At 44.6% G+C, this 23,237-nt stretch overlaps 1 protein-coding gene across 1 annotated transcript in view; it reads right to left on the reverse strand.

Moving 5' to 3' along the window:
* OXSR1 (oxidative stress responsive kinase 1) overlaps positions 1–23,237 on the reverse strand; it is a 212,427-nt gene that overhangs the window by 55,841 nt on the left and 133,349 nt on the right. Inside the window, exons 4-6 of the mRNA XM_082257323.1 lie at positions 7,742–7,883; positions 881–936; positions 185–294 (exon numbers count right to left, since the gene is read on the reverse strand). Coding sequence (XP_082113449.1) covers positions 185–294; positions 881–936; positions 7,742–7,883 — 308 coding nt within the window. The remainder of the gene's footprint in view (positions 1–184; positions 295–880; positions 937–7,741; positions 7,884–23,237) is intronic.

Genomic DNA, 23,237 nt, shown 5'->3' on the forward strand with positions numbered 1-23,237 from the left:
TTGGGATATTTGTGGCAAAAATATTCATGCCTAAAATGAGGCATCACATTCATTTCAGAAAAGCATTCATAAATCTTCACAGTTACATGAGTCATTTGCAGAGCAGAGATTAGTTCCCAATCCTTTTTTTTTTCCAAGAAAACAAGATCTCCATTGTTCTTGGTATTAAATAAGGCAACATTACCTGCTCCATGACCTCTGGGGCCATCCAGCAAGGCGTGCCCACAAATGTCTTTCTCACTTTGTTCCTGGTTATGTCACCACCTGTGGCTAGAAATGCGCTGACACCAAAATCTGGGAAGCAGAAGACAGGACATCATGTCAGTAGACTGGAATGATCGGTAAGAAAATGATTACTCTTAGAAGCACCGAGTGATTAAAATATTTAAAATGTTACTTGGTAAATGTTAGGAAAGCCAACAAGGACACGATCTGTATGTTATCTCATAAATTGCCACGGGTAGAATGAAAGAAAATTGCTAATTTCCCTCATCCTGATTGATGAGGAAATCCCTTCAGCAGCGCTATTATGTTCTGTCAGTGGGGAGCCTTCCCTGCCAGTAGAACACAATGATCACTGCCAGGTATAGCCGCCAACAGTGATCGCTTGAAAGAATCTGACAGACTGGATTGACTTCAGAACAACCAACCTGCCCATAGATGGATCAAATCTCAGCCGGTCCCTGCTGAACCAGCCAAGATTCAATCAATTTATAGCTGGCTTAAAACTTGGCTATAGTACTAGGTAACATTTTCATTTCATTTCTACTCTATGTACACAATATTGCATAAAATGAAGGCTTGCATGCCCCAAAAAAATATTAGTGCATAATAAAGTGCCGGGAACAGATGAATCAAATTCATGCTCAGCAAAACCTACCTGCTATTTGTACAGAGCCATCTTCACCCAAAAGTATATTTCCAGCTTTAACGTCCCTAGAAACAATGAAATAAAAATTGATGACTACTGAAATACAACAAAAATAACCACCTTTGTACCTTTTACATAGAGCCAGTGGCAAAGAGGAACAGCTTTGGGTGACCAGTCATGAAGCTGGTAGGAAGACTGCATGAGTAAAGAATATAGAAGGTATAGCGGTGTCTGCTGTGCCCTCTAGAGTCTAGACAAACCTGAACAAATTAATATTCTTATTATACAGGATTTATATAACGCCAACAGTTTATGCAGTGCTTTACAATAAAGGGAGACAATACAGTTACAATACTATAAAATACAAGAGGGTTAGGAGGGCCATGCTCAGAAGAGCTTACAATCTAATAGGGTGGGGCAAGTGGGACAAAAGATCCTAGCTTTGGGGAATGAGCTGATGGATGAGATAAAAGATTAGTTAAAGGCGTGATAGGTTTCTCTGAGGAGAGGAGTTTTTAGGGATCTTCTGAAGGCAGTGCAGGGGGGGCCCCAACTGCAAACGTCCATTTTTTTTTTTTTTTTATGGTTGTAAACTTTAATCTTTGAGTTCCACCGATAGATAAACCTATAATAAGGCTTACCTATAGGTACTGGAAGTATCTCCTATATGTGCACCATTTATGAGATAACAGCCACCCAGACGGTTCCTTCAGAATCCTGTGCCATTAACTGCATCTCCCCCGCGCATGGGCAGGAGTGACATCATTGCGGCTCTGGCCAGTCATACAGCCGGAGTCAGCAGACCCAGGAGGAAGACGGGTGAAGATGGATGAGGCCTCCAGTGATGACAATGCATCGCTGGAAGTCTACGTTTTTAGGCAAGTTTCACATAATGTGCTAGTATGCAATGCATGCTAGCACATTATGTCTATACCTTGCAGGTCAGAAAAAAAAAAAAAAAAGCAATCAGCGGTTTACAGCCGCTTTACCCAAGTTCAGCTTTAGATGCAGCAAGCATGCCCAACATTACATCTTTGGCAATACTACTTTACATTACTTTTACTCCTCAAGTCCTATGTAAATACTAGCATTGTTTGTAAGTGGGGCAGAACAGGAAAGACTTAAAAACAAATACAATTATGGTAATTATCTCTTAAAGGAAAAAAAAAAAAAAACTCCATAATGACTTTAAGGACCTGGCAAGTCTTCACATTTCATAAAAAAGGTTCCCACAGAAGAGTGATCACAGGAAAAAGACTTGCTTTCAAATGTTTGCTCTCCTCACATAAGGAGTTTAGTGGCTGTAATTATTCCAGCTATCAAGTGGGGTGTATCTGAGAAACACTCTCACACCCACACTTCTGAACGAAGCCCAATTCAGGTGTGCCCTATACAATGCCTCTGGATTTGACATCTATTTAAGTGGAAAGCAAATATTACCTTAGACGCGATTTGCTTTTCATGTTACCGGAGAAGTTTATGTTTCTAAAACACTTTCAGAAAGTAACGTGTCCATACTGTGAATAGAGTACATAGGAGTACATAGTGGAGACATCTTTATTGTGGTTGCATAATATTGGTAAATGCTTTTGAACTACTAATGCTGGGTACACACTAAGAAAATTGAAGCAAAATTCTGTACAAGGAATGATCGTTAAATTTTCGTATAGTGTATAAACCTTCGACATCAGATTCAGACTTATCAAACACAAATTTCCACCTTAAAGCGGAGGTCCACCCAAAAGGGGAAGCTCCACTTGTTTGCCTCCTCCCCCCCCCCTCCACTGTCACATTTGGCACCTTTTGGGGGGGTTAAAGGGTACCTGGTTTTGACAGGTAACCGCTTCCACTTCTGGCTGACCGCCACCGCAAACTCAGCCAGAATTTCGCACCCCCCCCCCCTCCTTCTGCTGCCGGGCCATTCACAAAGCACAGCTTCACGCATGTGCAGTAGGAAAATGGCTGTCAAACACCCCCAGGAGAACACAATGGGGGAATTGAGCGATTTTCTTTGCTACAACCCATGGTTGCAGAAAAGTAAAATTGCACTATGGCTGGCTTAAAATCGGAGACAGACAAAAGTGCCCTTTCCACTCACCTGAGTCCCCTGCCACATCCTCCTGTGTTTGTGGACATCCAGTGCCACTCTCTCTGGCCATGCCAAACCTATGAGGCACGTCTCTGCACCTCCTGGCTGGGAGATGGAGGTAGTGTAGACTCAAAGTGCTTTGTCTGAAAATTAGGTTATTCTCTAACCTCTTGTTGCTCGTCTAACATATACATGCAGCAGCTGCAAAGGTGGCCTTTAAAGCGGCATTGAAGTCAAAAAGTTAAAAACCACTGACAGGCAGGGTTTATACAACAGAAGGGACCCTAATGCCTGTTGCATGCATTCATATTTTTATTTTATTTTTTTTTTCAACCCAGTGGGCTGAACGGGGAAAAAAGAAAAAAAGAGGTCACTGTACTAACACAAGTTTCAACAATTTCAATTGGACTGTCAATAGGAATGCCCCAAACAGCCCTAGAAAAGCTAATGCAGTATACTTTTTGCCCCCGTTTTTTTTAAACAGGGTCTTTATTCTTTTACTCTTTCTGGGGAAAAAAAAAAAAAAAGGCTGATCGCTGCACTCAACATGGTAAACCCCATTCATCAAAACCCTAGTGTTGGGGAAGAGCTCTGTGCACACACACACACCACAGGGATGTCTTAAGTGGGTCAACCACTACTGACAAGCATTCAGGTTAGAATTAGTCTGCATGCACACAGCTCCCTTGTATCAGAATAGCAGTCTGTACAATTGGTGTCCTAGACTGGTATCACCCATATGTAAAAACAAAAACTTGAGCAGCTACTCATCAAAGAAGATTTTCACAAGCTTGCTCCTCTCTAAAGTTGTTACAAAATATACTCTAAAAATGTCTAACATTTATGAACATGTCAAATCAGTCAGAAATACAGAATAAAAGTGATTGTGAAAACAGGTGGTTTATCTGAATGCATTCTATGCATTCACATAAACCTTCTGTGTGCAGTAGCCCCCCTCCGCCCTCCTAATACTTACCTGAGCCCATCTCTCCCCAGCGATGTTGCACGAGAGATTTGGCTGCCCGAGACTCTCCCTCCTCATTGGCTGAGATGGCAGCGCCGTGCCACTGGCTCCAGCTGCTGTCAAAGTCAGTGAGCCAATGAGGAGAGAGGGGGGGACCAGGCCACAGCTCCATGTCTGAATGGGCGAAGGGAGCAGAGGAGAGGCTCGGGTGCCCCCATAGCAAGCGGTTTGCTGTGGGGGCACTCAACAAGCAGGAGGGGCCAGGAGCTCCAAACAGGGACCCGAGAAGGAGGATCTGGACTGCTCTGTGCACAACCACTTCACAAAGCAGGTAAGTATAACAATTTTTTTTTTGTTAAAAATAACAAAACTTTTCAATCCCTTTAAATGCGATCAGGTTAATGAAGCATAATCTACATATATACAGTCACAGCGGCAACTAGCATCTAAAACACCTTGCCCATAATCTTGTCAGAAGGGGAACTCACCATGCTGTGTGCACTTTCAGGAAGCAGATCTAACTTAGCCTGCACTCTGCAACCCAATGGCTAGGACGCGGAGTATAGGGAAATCTGACAAGCAGTCTAATTATTGCTATACCTGTCAGCTGAAAGGCATTGCGGTAATCAGCAAAAAGTATACAACCATTGATGACACTAGAGCCATGAGGCTGTGTACAAATAAATGTTATCAGGAAAGTGGGTTTAAAAAACAGAACGTCAGCCAAAAATAAGATAAAAATAAATATTCCATTAGGTAGGTAAAATAACAAAACTAGCTTTTGCAGCAGCAATATTCACCTTCAATTCAGATATTTTCCATTCAGCCCTTTTTTCTGCCATTAAATGTCCTTAGTCTGATTATCATTCCTCTGTGCCCAGGTCATACTGAACCCACACCAAGTATGTGACTGGACAGTGAAGAGAGAAGCAATACACTAATGATATCAGCTCTGTCACATTGTTCTCTCCTCTTATCAGCATGCTCCTTTGTCAGCACATGAACTGATTGCCTCCTTGTACTGCTGCTTCCTTTCAAACTGCAGCTTTGTTTTACAGTTATGTAGTATAACAATGTTATACTTGCCTGCTTTGTGAAGTGGTTTTGCACAGAGCAGTCCAGATCCTCCTCTTCTCGGGTCCCTGTTTGGAGCTCCTGGCCCCTCCCACTTGTTGCGTGCCCCCACAGCAAGCAGCTTGCTATGGGGACACCCGAGCCTCTCCTCTGCTCCTTTTGTCCATTCAGACATGGAGCTGCGGCCTGGTATCCCCCTCTCTCCTCATTGGCTCACTAACTTTAACAGCAGCCGGAGCCATAGACGGCTCAAAACTCAGCCGGTTCAGCAGGGACCAGCCAAAATTGAACCAGCTATGGGCAGGCTGATTGATTCATTGACAACTTGGTGACAACCAGCCTGACGAAATAACAGAATGCGATTATTGCCTGTGTTGATGGGAGAATTGAGCAATTTTCTTTCCTGCAACATGTGGTTGCAGGAATGAGAATTGTATCACCCATGACCTGCCTTTTTGCAGTATGGTAATACAAGGTCAAATTTAGATCCTTTGATTGCTTGACTCACAAAACATGTTTCATAATGATTACAAAGCTGCATTAACTTAGGTCATATATATCTGCTTAGATTTATAAACAGTATACACATATATGCTAAAATAATACACTAGGATGCTGTAAAACGTATCTTAGCAGGTATTGTGGAAGAGGGGCTAACTAGAAAAACATACAAATTCTTATATAAAATACCATCATAAAAATACAGAACAGCAAGTAGGTAAAAGTTTGAAAACACATAAAACTACAGTAATGGCTAAAATATTTCTATACTCTCTTGCCGTGTATTTTCATTTGGCACCGCAATGTTGATATTAGCAGATTATTAGTGTTGGCATAAATGGCATCCCTGCTGTGTCCTGTTGGATCAGATGCATCTATTGTTTCCGAGGATCCTCAAGAATGTAGTTTGACGGTTACTGTGCTAGTGTCACATTGCACGTCAAAGACGACCCCGTTTTAACTGCATGTTTAACAAAAATACATTTTGCTAAACTTTTGTAATTTCATTTACTGGCAAGCAGTATTTGTAAAAGCTTTTAGTGAGGGCCAAGGGTCACATCTGAGGCCACAAAATCTGACAGGCTGCCCACCTCTGGCATAAAGGGTTGAAACCATTACCGGCAAAATATGTAAACATACCTGTGGCAGATTTATGACAAAAATAATTTATTACACAAATGATCACACTGCCCAAGGAAATAAAGAGCAAAAAAAACACTTGCTCAATGCAACAAATCAGGTTTTATTTCTATAGCTGAAGAAAACAAAATTGGTCAACTTGAGCAATACCTCCAGCTTCTATTTTTAAAAACACTGGATGATGATGTGCTGTCAGATCGCTTGAATAATTAAGTAAAATCGATGTTGCCAGAACACTGAAACTGAGCTTTGCAAATTCTTGAGCCTGTTGGCTAGTAGACTGGATGGACTAATTTGTATATTATTTATTTGTATTTATTATATATTTATTATATATTATTTCACTGTAAATTTGTCCACCCCTATAATAGTATGGGTTTCCAGACACAAGCAGGACAAGGCTTCCAGAATAGCTAAACATTGACTAGAACTGCCCAAAAGCACCTATTAATGCAGTTGCCATGCTGAATATTCACTGGGCTCAGTACTTATTAGCTCTATATTGCCACCATGATACTTTTTGCAAAGTTTCCCTTGAGCAAGAAGCACACACATTGTATTGATTCAAACCAATAAAGAAACCCAACTCGATAATTATTCCCATAATTGCATGCTACACCTCTAGTGAGGAAATGGCTGGAAATATAAGATGTGTGCACTTCAAAATTAGCGAGGGCTCAAAACTAGGGATGCGCCGATACCACTTTTTTCAGCAACGAGTATGAGATGATTTTATTTTTTTAAGTACTCACCGATACCAATTCCTGATACCCATTTCCCAGGTCCCCACTGTGCCCCCCTGCACTCTTATTCCCCACTCTTGCACCACCCTGAATGCTGGTCTTCCCCCTTCCTGCACACCTGTTACGAACTGCGCCCCATACCTGTTCCCCACAGTGCCCACCCTTAACCACCCCCCCCCCCTTCGCACACATGCACAGTACCTCCTACATACCTGTTCCCCACTGTACTACCTACTGCTAAAGATCTATGTGCGACATGCTGCCATGCTGCCTGTTCTACCATTACCTGGGAGGAGGTGGCTTCAGCTGAAGAGCTGCCTGTCCTCCCGCAATAGATCCGACCGTCTAGGAGGTGGAGGATGGTGATATCAGGGCAAGCAGGACTTCCATGCAGGGCATCGGTTGCAACAGCCGCACGGTCCGGCTGCTGGCTTCTCTTTGTCCTGTCTCTTTCCTCTCGTGCTGCACTGCATGCTGGGGATGGGGTGAAGACCCAGCAGGAGAGCGCTCTAATCCTACAGGGAGCCCTAGCAGCAGCTGCCCCTGGTTTTCATAACATTTATCTGTCAGCATGGAAGCCTGCTGACAGATGAATAAGTCATCAGTTGTTAAGGACGCGGCGGCCCGGCTCCTTAACAACCGATGATTGCTCCATTCTTTTGTGTGCATTTCAGTTGTCAGTGGAAGAATCCCGCAGGCAGCTGAAAGAAATGCACAAGTAGGTATCAGTATTAAGCATTGGTGCATGCTTGTGCAAATGCTTAGTATCAGTGCCAACCTACTCAAAACACACGATTTCCAAATTATACATCAAGACAAGAAATAAACATGGATATTTATCATTACCATTGCACACCTACCTATGTATCTGCCCGTTTTTATGCAGGTACTCGAGGCCCTCAAGAACCTCCTTTAGCATAGTAGCAATGCTCGCCTCATCCAGTACTCCATTCTTATGTTCTCCTTTCGCTATAATATGTTTGATGATGTCCAAGACGGAGCCTGTAATGTGCAGAAGATAGAGGTATTGAATAATGTGAGGTGTAAAAAGCCGGATCTTACAGTGATTGTTCTATGTCAGCACCACAAAAGAGCAACTAACATCATTAAAGCCCAACTATAGTTTCCAGACAAAGCATGTCGGTAAAGTGGATGTACACTCCATTCATGAAATCTGACCTGGGCACATATATCTGCAGTGTTTACCCATCTCTCTCCAAAGCCCCAAGTCCCATGTCTTTCTGCTGCCCCGTTCCTGTTATCAGCATAACTTCTGACAAGTTCTATGACACAGGAGATAAAAGCACCCAGAAATTTGTGTTGGGATGGGTGCAAAAGAGCTGGTCTATTCACAGCACAGCGTGTTTCTTTCTTCCTATCTGGAGGGGGGGGGGGGGTGCCTTTCCTCCAATTAGCTGTCACACAGTGTATGCCAAGACTCAACATCCAGTGCTGGAACAGGAAGAAAAAATTCTAACACAGTGTTCACTTTCTAAACAGTGTAGAAAGCTGAAGACAGCAGATATACAAAAAAAACAAACTTATGTCTTATGTAGGGAGATTTGTTTAATCTCGGTGGATCATCCGAGGTTGTTCACTTCACTGGGTATATATGAGGGTTTACATCCACTTTAAGCTCAGGATGCTGAAAATACTAATATTGAAATGGCTTTTAAAACCACTTCTGGACCGGAAGATTTTCCCCCTAAATGACCAGGCCATATTTTGCGATTCGGCACTGCGTTACTTTAACGGACAATTGCGCGGTCATGCGACACTGTACCCAAATAAAATTTACGTCCTTTTTTTCCTACCAATGGAGCTTTCTTTTGGTGGTATTTGATCACCTCTGCAATTTTTATTTTTTGTGCTATAAACAAAAAAAGAGCGACAATTCTGGAAAAAAATATATATATTTTTCACATTCAGTTATATAACATTCCCAAAAAAAAAATTAAAAAAACAAAATTTAACATTTTAGGCCAATTTGTTTTCTGCTCCATATTTTTGGTTAAAAAAAAAAAAAAATTGTAATAAAACGTATTTTGATTTGTTTGCTCAAAAGTTATCGCGTCTACTAACTACGGGAAAGATTTATGTCATTTTTATTGTTTTGGGGTTTTTTTTTCTAGTAATGGCGGCGATCTGCGATTTTTTGCGGGACTGCAACATTGCGGCGGACAGACCGGACCCCTGACTGACATTTTGGACACTTTGGGGGGGACCAGTGACATTATTACAGTAATCAGTGCCAAAAATATGCACTGTTACTGTAATAAGGACACATGCAGGGAAGGGGTTAACACAGTAAGTGATCAAGGGGTTAAATGAGTACCTAGGGGCGTGGCTTGTGAAATGATCACAGAGACATGTGTTCCTATATAGCAGGATCACATGAGCTCTGTGATCATTGCAGAGAGAAGAACGGTCAGGTGTGTTTACAACAGCTGACCGTTCTTGTCTCTCAGCGGGGAGCGATCGCGGGTGTCAGTCGGCAATCGGAGCCGCCTGCCCCGTGCATCAGCATCCCCGCTGCCGAGTAGGGGCAGGAGCGCGCCACAGGCGGCGCGTGCTTGCCCCCTAGCTGCAGGCGCACGACTGACGTATTCCTACGTCGGTTCACGCAGGAGGGGCGCCCTGCCGCAGTATAATTGCAGCGGGCGGTTGGGAAGTGGTTAATTAAAGCCTTACTCCAAGCAGCGCTCACAGCAAGTGCATATATTAGTGAAGTAAACAGTTAGTTTGGACCAGCATGGTACAAACCGGCCTCTTTTGAAGCTAATCAAACCTCGAGTTAAGCTTTAAAAGAAAAACGTAAATGATCCTCAGCACCAGTAACACAATACAGTGATCTATGTTGAGGTCCACCACACTGGCTTCAGAAAAAGAAAATATGCCTTTTGGAGTGGCCCAGTCAGAGCCCAGACCCTAAAGTGGAGCTCCAACCAAAAGGGGAAGCTCCACTTGTCTGACTCCTCCCCCCCCTCCCCTGCCACATTTGGCAGGTATCCACTCCAACCTCTGGCTGAGTTTGCATCGGCGAACTCAGATGGACATTCGGCAATTCCTGAAATTTTTCAGATGATCCAGCTTATCTCCCTCGATTAATTTAATTCATCTAGGTATTTATATTTACTTCTAGATTTACCTTTTATACCAACTCTATTACTTCCTACCTGTCACTGTAGTCACAGTGAAAACTTTCCTTATATTAATCTAACATCTTTACCCATAGATATCCTTGGAGATTAACACCTTGATTTCATCTTCCAAACACTCTTGTCACCTTCATGACATTATAGTATGCCTGTGTGGTGTGCCTTTGTCCCCAGTCTGGGCTCCTACAGCTCCCGGAACAGACTTCTCTGACCTCTTGGGAGTACCCATCTACAACACCTTGTCTGAAATGACCTTCCCTTGAAATTATGATTTGGGGTGCACTTGGCTCCTGACGAGTGGAATGTATCCACGAAACGCGTCGAGTCTAATATGGATGCACTCCTTACCAATATTAACATGTTACTTTTTTTAATGTTTTTATCAATGATCTACTTTTCTCATTGTGTATTTCTTGAGTTATGACTTGGTATTTACGATGTCTTTTATTACATTGGGATTGTGCCATTTCACGCATGTATTTTTGATGTTACCTGTATCAATGTGTTTATGCTGTATATGCTATTTCTTCATGACATACATTAAAACCTTTATCTTTATACAATTGCATTCTTTATTGTGACCACCGACTCCGCACACCTCATTCAAAGTCCCGTTTTTGTCCCCCCCTTTCCCGTTTTACCTCATTAATACCTATATAGGGCATCGGCTTTTCTATAAACTATTTTACATTGATGCTATGTCATGTATTTTTATTTTATATATAATTTATACCACAATATATAGATTCTACCAACATGCCAATCCCCTGAATTATCCTTTTTTATCCCCCTTCTTATCCTTCATATTCCCCCTCCCCCCTTATACAATGAACAGGGATGGAGGCGGCTAGCCTTGGGCAGGCACCGCCTCATTTAAAGTCCCAACTGTCTTTGTCTGTTTTGTCTTTGTTTGTCCTGTGTCTTGTTATATATTTTTTGAATTTGTGGTCTTTTGTCAAAATCCATTCAAAATGCAGAATTTATACAAGTTGTCTGAGCTTTCAGAAAGTAGAGGACGGGGAGCTTAAAGTTACTCTGCAGAGCTCAGTGAGAGCCAATTGGAGGAAAGTGACACACCCCCTTCACACAACACAGCTGAGGCCATCAATCACAAGTTGTGTGCTAGTGCTCCATCCCATCACCTTTTTAGCTCTTGGTGTCTGGAAAACCTTTCCGAAGTGAATAATGCAGATAGCAGAGGAACGTTGCAGCAGACAGAAATGACACTTGGTGCTCAGGACTAAAACAAGTACACTCCATTGAGGGATATTGCTTTGTTCATATTTAATATCTGAGGTTTACAACTACCTTAAATTCTTTAAACTAGTTTCCCATTGTTGGGGGGTACACTAGAGACCCACTTCATCCCAAATATTCTCTGGGCTGCAAACAGGGACCTCATAACTGCCAATGAGTTATCGGAGTGTGATGGATTGTTGATAAACCACCAGTTAAAATTGGACAAAGGCAGCCGCGGGGGGGGGGGGGAATACTGAACTATACGCCTAATTCAACAATCAGGGTGACAAACCTTCATATCAAACGGCATGGGAAGGACAAAATGGTCAACTATGGTGCACAGGGGTTTACTTAACACCTCCTTAGTGGAGGCAAATTACAAAGTGATGTCGCGCTGGTATCTTGTTCCAACAAGGTTGGCAAAGCTGTATTCTGGTACCTCATCCCTATGCTTTCGGGGATGTGGACAGGAAGGTGATATGTACTATATCTGGTGGTCTTGTCCGAAGGTCCAGAGTTTCTGGATCAGGATGTTCAACCTGATCCACTCGGTGACGGGGCAGAATGTTCCCAGGGCTGCTACGACCTGTTGGAGGAGATCCCCAGGCATCTACGTACCCTCATATTCTTTATTCTCCTAGCTGCTAAAATAACCATAGCGTGTGCATGGAAATCACCGGTGCTAAATATTATGATGGTCAAACATAAAATATCCTGGATTATGATTAACGAAAAACTGACCAGTATTCGCAAAGATAGACAAACAAGGTTTGAGAAAGTGTGGAATCCCTGGGTTGCATATCTTCAGGCTCCCTGAGTGTTGAGTTTTACTCTTAGGGGGGCCAGGTCCAGGGAGGGAAATGTTCTTCTTACTCTCCTATATCCCTTCTATTCTTTTTTCCTTTTCATACTTTCATATTTCTCTGGTTATTTCATATATTATATGATCAGAATTGTCTAATGTGGGCCACGGAGACTGGTCTCAGTTAACATTCTTTTTGCAGTTCCGATATATGGCTACTATTGGTAATCGCCAATTTATTATAATGTTATTTGATACATATTGCCATATGACATTGTTTATGGTTTTTCTTTGAAACCTAGATGCTGATTTTATTGTAATTGCATCTGGATACTGCCAATTTTCCGATGATGATTGCTTGAGTATATATTTCTGTATACTGCTTTAAAAACTACAATAAAAACTATTGGAAATAAAATCAGACAAAGGCTCTGACGCTTTCCTGTGCTCTCCAAAACAAAACCTTTTTGGCTAAAGTAAAAATAAAAAATAGATTTATGGCAGCTCACTCATCTGCCACTTTACAATCTGTGCATGACCAATGAAAAGTTCACAGATCTGTATAACAAGAAGGGTTTTTTTACTTCCTCCACATTCAAAATATCCCTGTAAGTGGTAACAAGCTTGACTTCTCCAAGCTCATTATCTCCCACAAGGATGCTCTTACACTTCCCAAATTAGCACAAGTAATTTTCTACTCTGCTACAAAAAATATATGAACAAGTAACAGGCTCACCAAGTGGTAATCAGGCTGCAGAGCTCTGAAAATATTTGTACTTGAAGACCTTTCCGTCATACACTAAGATAAACCACCATTAACTTGCTACACATACATTGTGCAGAACAATAAAAATGAAAAAATGTTTTAAGCTGAAGGTTATCAACTACACCAAGTGGCAGTTAGTGTTTCATGAGTGAACATCACAAGCGAGAATTAACTCTGTCCATGTGTGAAGATATAACAAGTCTTACAACAGTCAGATTGTTAATTAGATGTCTCTCATCTAATACTTTGCATTAACAAATCATTCCATCATATATGGTCTAATTATCTTCTACACACTGGATCTAATTGCTGCCAATGCATCTCCTACAAGGCTCTTCCCAATCAAAACCTAAAATAATTGGCATCACAGTACGATCAGAATTGAAATACTTTTAGGTGATGGTTTTAAAAAAAAATTGTATTTTTGTACACACCGCAAAATCCTTTATGGTAGTAGGAATAGGCAGACAACATAAAAGCTTGGCTACGCCCCGTGGGCCGTCCTCAGGTGGCATAATCCCCCTCTCTGCTTAGAGTTTCTCAGTTTTCTAACAAGCAGTAACAGAAGCATAAAAATATTTAGAGGGGTGGGTGCTGTGTCTGTCAATGAACTCAGAGAAAAGGACTTTACGGCGAGTACAAAAATCCTATTTTCTCTTCCATTCATTGACAGACACAGCTCCATATTCTGTACCATAGGGACATCCCAAAGCAGTGCCAAACATGAGGGGTGGGAATAACATAACCTAGGCTAAACAAAAGCCAATCCAGGTAATAGTAACTCAACTTGAACAACAGGAGCCCAACCTGAAATACACCCTCAAGAGGGGAAAAAACAGACCCTCTAATTTGCAGCCCACAAAACTTTGTGGCCAAAGCAGGCATTCGCAGATGGCAAAACATCCACTTTGTAAAATTTTGAAAAAGTACGCACCGACGACCAAGTGGTCGTTGTGCACACCTACGCCACTGACGTCTGATGATCTAAGAAGCACTAAGTGCCGGAGAAGAATGCACAGGGAAGTGGTGGAACCTAACCCAACCCTTAAGCAAATAAGCCTGGGTCATCGTCTGTCTGATCCATCTGGAAATGGTAGCAGAGGAAGCCCCTTCCGTGGCCCGTCAGTAATCACGGCCAGCAGCACAATGTCCTCATTCAAGTGGAAATCAAGGACAACCTCCAGGAGGAAAGACAGCTGCGGTCACAGGACCACCTTATCCCTTTAAACCACCAGATAAGGAGAACGAAAAAAAAGCCACCACTTCAGACACCCTGCGAGCAGAGGTGATAGCCACCAAAAAAGCCACCTTTTGTGAGAAAGTAAAGGGAACTCCCGTATGTTTTCAAGGGGAGGGTTTCGAAGAACCGACAGAACCAGGTTCAAATCCCACGGTGGCAGAGGAGAACATACAGGCGGTGTAAAACGACGAACCCCCTGAAGGTATATACGCACCAATGAATGGGAAGCCACACCTTTTTGAAAAAAACTGCCAAGGCAGACACTTGGCCTTTCACAGTGCTCAAAGCCAGTTTCTGATCAACCCCAGATTCTGAGCCACCGAAAAGGAACGAGGATGGACCTCACACCAGGAAATATACGCTTTCCAAGTCCGATGATAAAGCTTATAAGATGTAGATTTCCTCGCTTTCAGCATTGTCGGAATCAATGAGCCAGACAACCCCTGTCCTTCAACACCTGGCTCTCAACAGCCAGGCCATCAAAGCCAGCGACCGTAAAACAGGATGGCAGATTGACCCTTGAGACAACAGATCGTCTCTGAGAGGAAGCCTCCAGGGGATGTCGGCGACCAGTCGCACCAGGTCGGGGTACGAAGAACGGCAAGGCAAAACCGGAGCCACCAGAATGACCAGAATCCCTTTGGCTTCGATCCTGAGTAGAAGTCGTGGAAGAAGCTGAAGCGGAGGAGAGAGGTAAATCAGATGGTACCGGCTCCACAGAGCCACCAGAGCATCCATGGCGTCTTCCAGAGGATCTCGCAATCTGGCCACGAACCTCGGCCCCTCTCTGTTGAGCCGAGATACTGACAGATCCATCTTGAGGGTGCCCCATTGTAGTCAAATTAAACGCGTCCACGTGAAGGGACTATTTCCCCCGGTCCAATGCCTAACGACTGAGGTAATCCGCCTGCCAATTTTCCACGCCATAAATGTGCACGACGGAGAGGGCCGGAATGAACCATTCTGCCTGCCGGAGAATACCGGACACCTCCAGGGCCACAAACACACTCTTTGTGCCACCCTGGTGATTCACAAAAGCCACAGCCGTGGCACTCTCCGAAAATCTGCACCGGGAGACCCTGGAGCTGCTCCATCCAATGATCCATGCAAAGCCTGATCGCTCAAAGTTCCAGGACATTGATAAGCAATCTGGACTCTTCCAAAGTCCAACGGGCCCTACCGGGTTCAGCCTCATGACCCATCCCTACCTGAACAGGCTGCCCAGTACAAGGCGAGAAAAGACTCGCCCTGTGGCAAGATAAGGGAGCGTAGTCACCAGACAAAAGAAATCTTTGTCGCCCGACTCAGAAAAATTACATTGTCCAACGACTTGGGACGCTCGTCCCATTTGAGCAGAATCTCTTTTGCAGGAGTCTTTTGTAGAACTGTGCAAATGGAGTTGCCTCGAAGGTGGACACAATAAGGCCCAACACGCCCAAAGGGACAACCACTTGTGGGCTAGCAATAGTTGAATTGCAGAATGCTATTTCTGCAACTTTTGCAGAGGAAAAAATACTCCGGCTGGAACTGAATCCAGAGTCAGCCCAAGATAATCCAATCTCCTGGTCGGAACCAGAGCAGACTTCCAAAAATTCAGAAGTCACCCTATCTCCCACAAAGTCTGGAGAATAATTTCCAAATCTGCCGTTGGAGACTCTGCTCGCAAGAGGCAGTCATCCAATTGAGCATCTGTGGGATATGCTGGAAAAATGGGATTTTTGACTTACCGTAAAATCCATTTCTCTGATGTTCATTACCGGACACAGCTCCTGATCTTCTTAACCATTGGGTGTTACTGCCCCCTAGAGGAGTAGGACACTAGGCAGAAAAAAAAAAAATCTGGCTACGCCTATGGGCAGTCCCAGTGGGTATACTCCCTCTCTGTGCTATAGGTACTCAGTTTTGTTACAGGCAATATCAGAAGAATTACAACTCCACAGAGGGGTAGGTGCTGTTTTCGGTCAATGAACATCAGAGAAATGGATTTTACGGCAAGTCATAAATCCCATTTTCTCTTTCGTTCGTAAGGTGAACGACAGCGTAACACTGCCAATTCAGACACACTGCATGCAGAGGTGAAACACCCCAAAAAGGCCACCTTCTGGGACAACGTAAACAGGGGAATCTCCCAAAGAGTCTCAAAAGGAGGCTTCTGGAGGACTGAGAGCACCAAATTGAGGTCCCAAGGCGGCAACAGAGATCGCACTGGAGGGGTTAAGTGCCTAACTCTCTGAAGGAGTATGTGGCCAAGTGCCGTTGAAAAAAGATAGCTAAGGCTGGCACCTGACCCTTGATAGTACTCAAGGCCAATTTCCGTTCAACCCCTCAAGGTCAAAATCCGAGCCACCGAAATAAGATCGAGGATGAACCCCAAGAGACTCACACCACGCAATATACGTGTACCACTACTACCTTGGGAGCTGCTGGTTACGGGTTCCCCTGGGTTACCATTAGCAACAACATGATAGTTTGACATTTTTCCCAAGTGTTTTAGCTCAGTCAAGAAACAGTCCGGTAGCTTTGGTTTTTGTGTTTTTATTTGGAAATTGAATAGGAGAAGGGAATGAGTGGGATACACCAACTATATACACTATGCACAATAGGCTGGGACAGCTTGAAAATGCTGAGCAACGGTAGTCACGGCTAGGTCGCTGCTTCACTTTGCCCTTAGCTGTGAAGTATATTTGAATGAGCTTTCTGAGGTAAACTGTATCCTGAGTTAAACTGGACTGTACTGCAGAACAACTTCAGGGCCCTTCCTAGCACCCCCTTTGTTCCTAATCTTCAGGGTCAACTACACGGCACCCCCTTTACTAATACACTCCTTGTGTGAGCTAGCTCCTTGATCAATCCCCTGACCTCTCTGGAGTGGTCCCCTCTCCTAGGCAGATCTCCTGGTACTCATGATACTGTTTTTCCCAAGATTATTCTGCCAGCAGCTCCACTTGTCAGCACGCTGGATCCTCTGCAGCTCAGCTCCACACCTGGTTCACTAGGCCGACCGCCTGAACCGCCTTTTCACACCTGCAGGAGAGAAAGCTGTCCACCTCCTCCTGGGACTTTGCTCCCGCCAAAAGACACCCTGTCACATGCTCCCTCCGGATTTATCACCAATCCCAGGATGCATTGCAGCAATACCCACCCACTGAGAAAACCATAAACCATGGTGTGCTACTGGTTAGGTTTCCTCCACTGTCCAACAAGCTCCCTTATTGGATACAGTGGGGAGACTCCCTTAGACCCAATAAATCACACCTGGAAACATGTGACAGGCTAAACTAACAGACCAGCTTCAGCAACTGGTGTTCAAGCCAGGGACTGTAAAGCACGATAGACGATTGGTCCTTGGGACAGCAGATCCTCCCTGAGAGGAAGCTTCCAAGGAACGTTGGCGACCAGGCGCACCTAATCGGCGTACCAAACCCAGCGAGGCCAGACTGGGGCCACTAAGATGACCAGAAACCCTTCTGCCTCAATCCTGCGTAGAATCTTGACAGAAGCTTGAGAGGGGGGGGGCGTAAATCAGACAATACTGACCCCATGGGGCCTCCAGTGCATCCATGGCATCCACCAGAGGATCCCGTGACAGAGCCATAAACCTTTGCACCTTTTTGTTGAGCCGAGACACCAACAGATCCACCTCGGGGATACCCCACCAGAGACACAACTGATGAAACACCCCTGGATGAAAGGGACCACTCCCCTTGGCCCAACGCCTGCCGACTGAGGTAATCCGCCTTCCAGTTTTCCACCCCAGGAATGTGTATGGTGGAGAGGGCTGGAACCAACTGTTCTGCCCACCTTAGAATGCCGGCTACCTCCAGAGCTGCCAGGACATGTCTTGTACTCCAAAAACGATAAGTGCTATACAGCACCCCACTCCTGCGCTCAGAACCTGGTCCTCAGGCTGCCACAATCCCGGAACTCGTGCTAGTATTTGGCATCCGTTATGGCTAGGCCTTGCTGCCCCTTACGACCAGGGCGGTCGACCAAGCACTGTAAATACAAAACAAAGAAAGGGCGCACCAGCCTAGCGCATTATCCTCAGCGAGTTTATTAAATCAAAGTAGATAAAAGTCAACTACTCACAAACATCCGTGAAATTCGGGCACATCAATTCCATAAAAACCGCCTCATACCAGAGGTTCAAAATCTCATTGGAAGCAGAGGGCTGACGCGTTTCGAGGCTGTGCCTCTTCCTCAGAGCTTGGAGACCATGGCCAAATGCATTGCTTAAATAGGATATGAGAGACCAGGCCTCCACATGACCCTTAGGGGTGTGGGAGGAGATATGGACGTGGCTACACAACCAATTAGCCAAAAACAGTGCAAATTACTAATTTGATTCGCTAGTCCTATGCAACCACTCCCTCTCTCTACTGGTAAGCTGGCCGATCCACAACAACTTCCCGACTCATCATAGATTTTTCATCAAAAATTATGCATTTCCAAGTGATGCATTTTGAATTGTGCAAAAAGACATACAAATGTATGACTCAATCCATACTGTGCTGGGCAACTCGTCCTCCCCTCGCGGTGATGTATGAACAGTCTGGTGCATAATGGAACACAGATAGATGCTGGTATCCTTCAAATAAATATACAATGAAAGGTGTACATATATATACTTATAGTTACTGCAGGCAGGCAATATATATAAGCTGTGTGCTGGGCTGCAAGAAGTCGAGGGTAATATTAGTGGATCCCCCATCAATATGTATATATGAGAGGATAGGAACTGGTAACATCGGGTGCAATACCTGGTGGTCTAGCGTTGTCCCTCATAAGCTTGGTTTCTCTGAATACCACATAGTTCGTGTTTAAGCGGTAGAATGGCGGTGGAACGCACGCCGCTCATCCCGGAACCGCTATGCGCTCCACCGCACATCACTTCCGGATAGCGACATCACTTCCGCCCGCCCGGATAGTGACATCACTTCCGCCCGCCCGGACGGTGACGACTTCCGCCCGTCTCACCATCTGGGCGGTGAGGCGCAGATGCCGGATCCGGAAGTGCAGGGGCAGCCATCCGACCGAAGGGTGGGCCCAACCAATCTGGCTGCAGGCCCAAACAGACCACCCCCACAATCACCACAGGAGGAGGACGAGTGAATACTCCGCCCAAATACAGGAAACCACACCAAGTGGGCCGGAGTATGATCAAACAGAGCCGATACAATACCTGGCTCGATCCTAATATTTATAGAAGGACCATATCCGAAATATACAAAAAATCTATAAACGATGAGAGTTGCGTGGAAGGCCTCCCAGTATAGGGAGAATGGAAGTCAAAAATAACAGTAGTAAAAATATTGCTATACAGAGCATCAATTGTAATGAATTAGGGAGGTGGAATACACACACAATTGTGGGCCAATAATGTTACTACTTAGGCCAGCATAAAATCACATGTATAAAAATATGTATAAAAACACACACTTCTTGTACAATTGCAGTAATGAATAAGAAATAAAAATATAAATATAAAATATAGCAATCCATAAAATCTGAAATAAAATAAATGTGGCTTATCAAATGTGTTGTGTAGAACCTTAAGCACAATTGCCAGCGTGCTGTACCTCCTCTAAAAACAAACCTTGAAAAATCAGGGAACATGACTCAGTGGGCTAAAAAAAAGGGGGGGGAAAGGGGGGGACCCTGTATAGGGGTACCTAAACTAAATTATGCACAATTGGATGTTGTGTTACAAAATGGGGAGGAGATAGGGTGCATATGGCACATCTGTGTGTATATATACATGTGCACACATCTGTACACATGCACACACACACACCCATGTGTAGGGGACCACATGCATATATAATCACATCTGCATATGCACAACGGCGGCATCGAGGGGAAGTAGAACTAGTGCGATTCTAGAGCAGAGCCTTAGGAAGAGGAACAAATGTACCTACCCCGGGGCCAAGGGAACAATTGCACGTTCAGAAGAGGGGGAGAGAGAAGGCAGGGAGGGGAAGTTCGCTGTATAACATTACAGCACACCCTGGATCTCAAGATCTTCATTTAATCCCCCAGGGGACATGGACCCTAGGGTGAAGATCCAGTATGTCTCTCTTCTACACAACTTCTGAAACCTAGCTCCCTCATCGGGGTCCTTGGCTATTAACTCAATGCCAAAGACTCGTAGGCCAGTCGGATCCCCCTCATGGTGCTGTTCGAAGTGGCGAGGTATAGAATAACTGTTGCGGTCTTTCGTTCCTGCCTTCATTTTCCTGTTCAGGATACTGCACTTGTGTTCCCCGAACCTTACTCTGAGGGGCCGTATAGTTCGGCCCACATAGAGTAGGTTACACGGGCAGACAATCCCGTAGACCACATAGTTGGTGCCGCAATTGATAAACTGTTTGATTTTCCTACTGCGGCCATCCAACCCGAGCACTTCACTCTTCCTATGCCACATGTATGAACAGGTTCCACAATTCCTCACTCCGCATCTGAAACTACCCTTTTGATCAAACACGGTGAACCACGGGTTGCTCAAGGTGACACCACCACGCTCCTTGGTCTTTCTAACCCTACTGGGGGCAATCTGACTCCTAAGATCCCTGGGTTTTCTAAAGACCACCTCTGGAGCCGGAGGGAGGAGGGACCCCAGAACTGGATCTTGTTTCAAAATGTTCCAGTTGCGCTTCAAAGTACGCTGTATATTAAAGGCTTTATTGTTATACATTGTACTGAACCTGGTGATCCTTGTTCCAGATGACTTAGCAGGCAGCTTCTCAGGCCTGGCACCTAGACATACATCCCTGGCTTGGGTGCCTCCATCATTGGCACCCTCTCCCCCATAATGCTGCAAGTATTTGTTGTATGCCTCATCAATGAGACTAACCTGGTATCCCTTTTCCAAGAATCTGCTTTTCAGGACCTGGCCCTGCTCTTGATAGTCTGCAACCAGAGTACAGGTCCTCTGTAATCTGCAGAATTGGCCAAAGGGGACATTTCTAATCCACCTCGGATGGTGATTACTCTCCGCATGGAGGTAGGAATTACCTCCACTCGGTTTGAAGTGTGTCTTAGAAATTATGCCCCCATCCTGAGTGGCTCGCAGTTCAAGATCAAGGAACACCAAATGGTTATCGCTTACAACATGGGTGAAGGATATCTCAAATGGGTTACTGCTGCAATGTGAGATGAACCCATCCAGCTCTTCACTGGTACCGTCCCAGATGATCAATATATCGTCAATATATCTGGAATATAAAGTCAAATGGGCTCTATATGGGTTGTTGCTCCAGATATATTGATCCTCCCAGTACCCCATGAATAGATTGGCATAGCTCGGAGCGAACCGGGCACCCATGGCAGTGCCTCTGGTCTGCCTATAGTATTCATCCAAGTAGGTGAAGTAATTATGGTTCAACGTATAATCTATACAATCAACCACAAACTTCGCTTGGAGGGGGTGTAGATTACTGGTTTTTAGATAATGATCAACTGCTGCGAGGACAAATTCGTGCCTAATGGACGTGTACAAAGATGATACATCCAACTATACCCATTTATATTGTTGCAGCCATTTTATAGGTGCCAGAATATCGAGCATATGCCCTGAATCCCTAACATATGACGGTAATGCCATAACCAGATCCTGCCGGAAGGAGTCGATGTAGCTGCCCAAGTTACTTGTCAGACTGTCAATGCCTGCTATGATGGGTCTACCCGGGGGATTGGTTTCATTCTTATGTATCTTGGGTATGTGGTAAAAGTGAGGGGTTCTGGGGTGCTGGATGTACAGGAAATGGTACTCACTTTTCGTGATGATGCCTTTGGACAGTGCATCATCAAGGAGAACCTTGAGCATACTTTTATAGTCATTCAAATGGTCTTTCCGAAGCCTTTCATATGTTGTTTCATCGCCCAATAGCCTGAATGCTTCTGCTAAGTATGCAGTCCTGTCTTGTATCACCAAGCTACCCCCCTTATCAGCTTGTCTAATAATGACTTCATCCCTACCCTTCAGTTCTTTAATCACATTCCCCACCGAGGAACCCTCATGAGTCAGGATATTCTGCCTGAAGTTGGGCCTACTGTGGTCCCTTCTAGCACATAATTGTCTAAGTTCCCCGAGGACTACCTCATAGAAGACGGGGATGTAATTACCCTTGGCCCAATGGGGAAAGAACGATGACTTGGGCCTAAAATTGGTGTGAATGATGTCCTCACCACCCCCAGATGCGGGAAGGTCTATCATTAAGTCCTCACACCCCCCTTCCTGATACAAGTCCTCCAGAATGGTAAGAACTTCGTCATCTGTTATAGTATGGGGGTTTGTACAATTCACAAGAGACTGGGTTGGTGCTATAGCAACTTCGTCACTACCATGTTCCGCTGTGTCCTTTTTCATGGCAAAATATCTTTGGACTGTGAGTCCACGGATATACCTATTTAAATCTACAAAGAGGTTGAAGAGATTCGGCTGGCTGTCTGGCGCAAAACTGTCTTGTACTCCCCTGGTGGGTGACATAAGCCACAGCCATGGCGCTGTCCGATTGAATGCGCACTGGACATCCCTGAAGATGATCGGTCCAATGTACAGAGACATTGATCGGTAGTCTGGACTCTTCCAGTGTCCAGACTCCCTAAGCAGAGATTTTGCCGACAACGCCTCCCCAGCCGGACAGCCTGACATCCGTGGTGATCAAAGCCCAATAAAAGGGGAGGAAAGATTTGCCCAGCCAAAGCACGAAGCCACCATATCAGGGACTCTTTCATTCCCCAGCTCAGCTGGATCTGATTGTACAGAGACTGCGGATTCTTGTCCCATTTGGCCAGAATCTCCCTTTCAAGGACCTCGTATGGAACTGTGCAAATGGAACGGCGTCAAAGGTAGACACCATCAGGCCCTGCATCCTCATGCAAGTCTGGAGGGATTACCATCTACTGGACAGCAGGAGACGAAATACAGCCTGTAGTTTCTGGAGTTCATCCAGAGGAAGTGGACTCAGCCTTAGCCAGAGTGCAATAGTCAGACCCAGATAGTCCAGCTTTGTGGACGGAACCAGAGGAGACTTCTGAAAATTCAGAATCCAGCCAAACACCCTCAAGCTCGTATGTTTATTTCCAGGTTTTCCATAAGAGCAGCAACAGACTCCACTCACAGAAGGAGGTTGTCCAATTAGCCCAGTAC

Source organism: Pelophylax lessonae (genome assembly GCF_965119305.1).
Source record: "Pelophylax lessonae genome assembly, chromosome: 5".
In the NCBI taxonomy this organism is placed as follows: domain Eukaryota; kingdom Metazoa; phylum Chordata; class Amphibia; order Anura; family Ranidae; genus Pelophylax; species Pelophylax lessonae.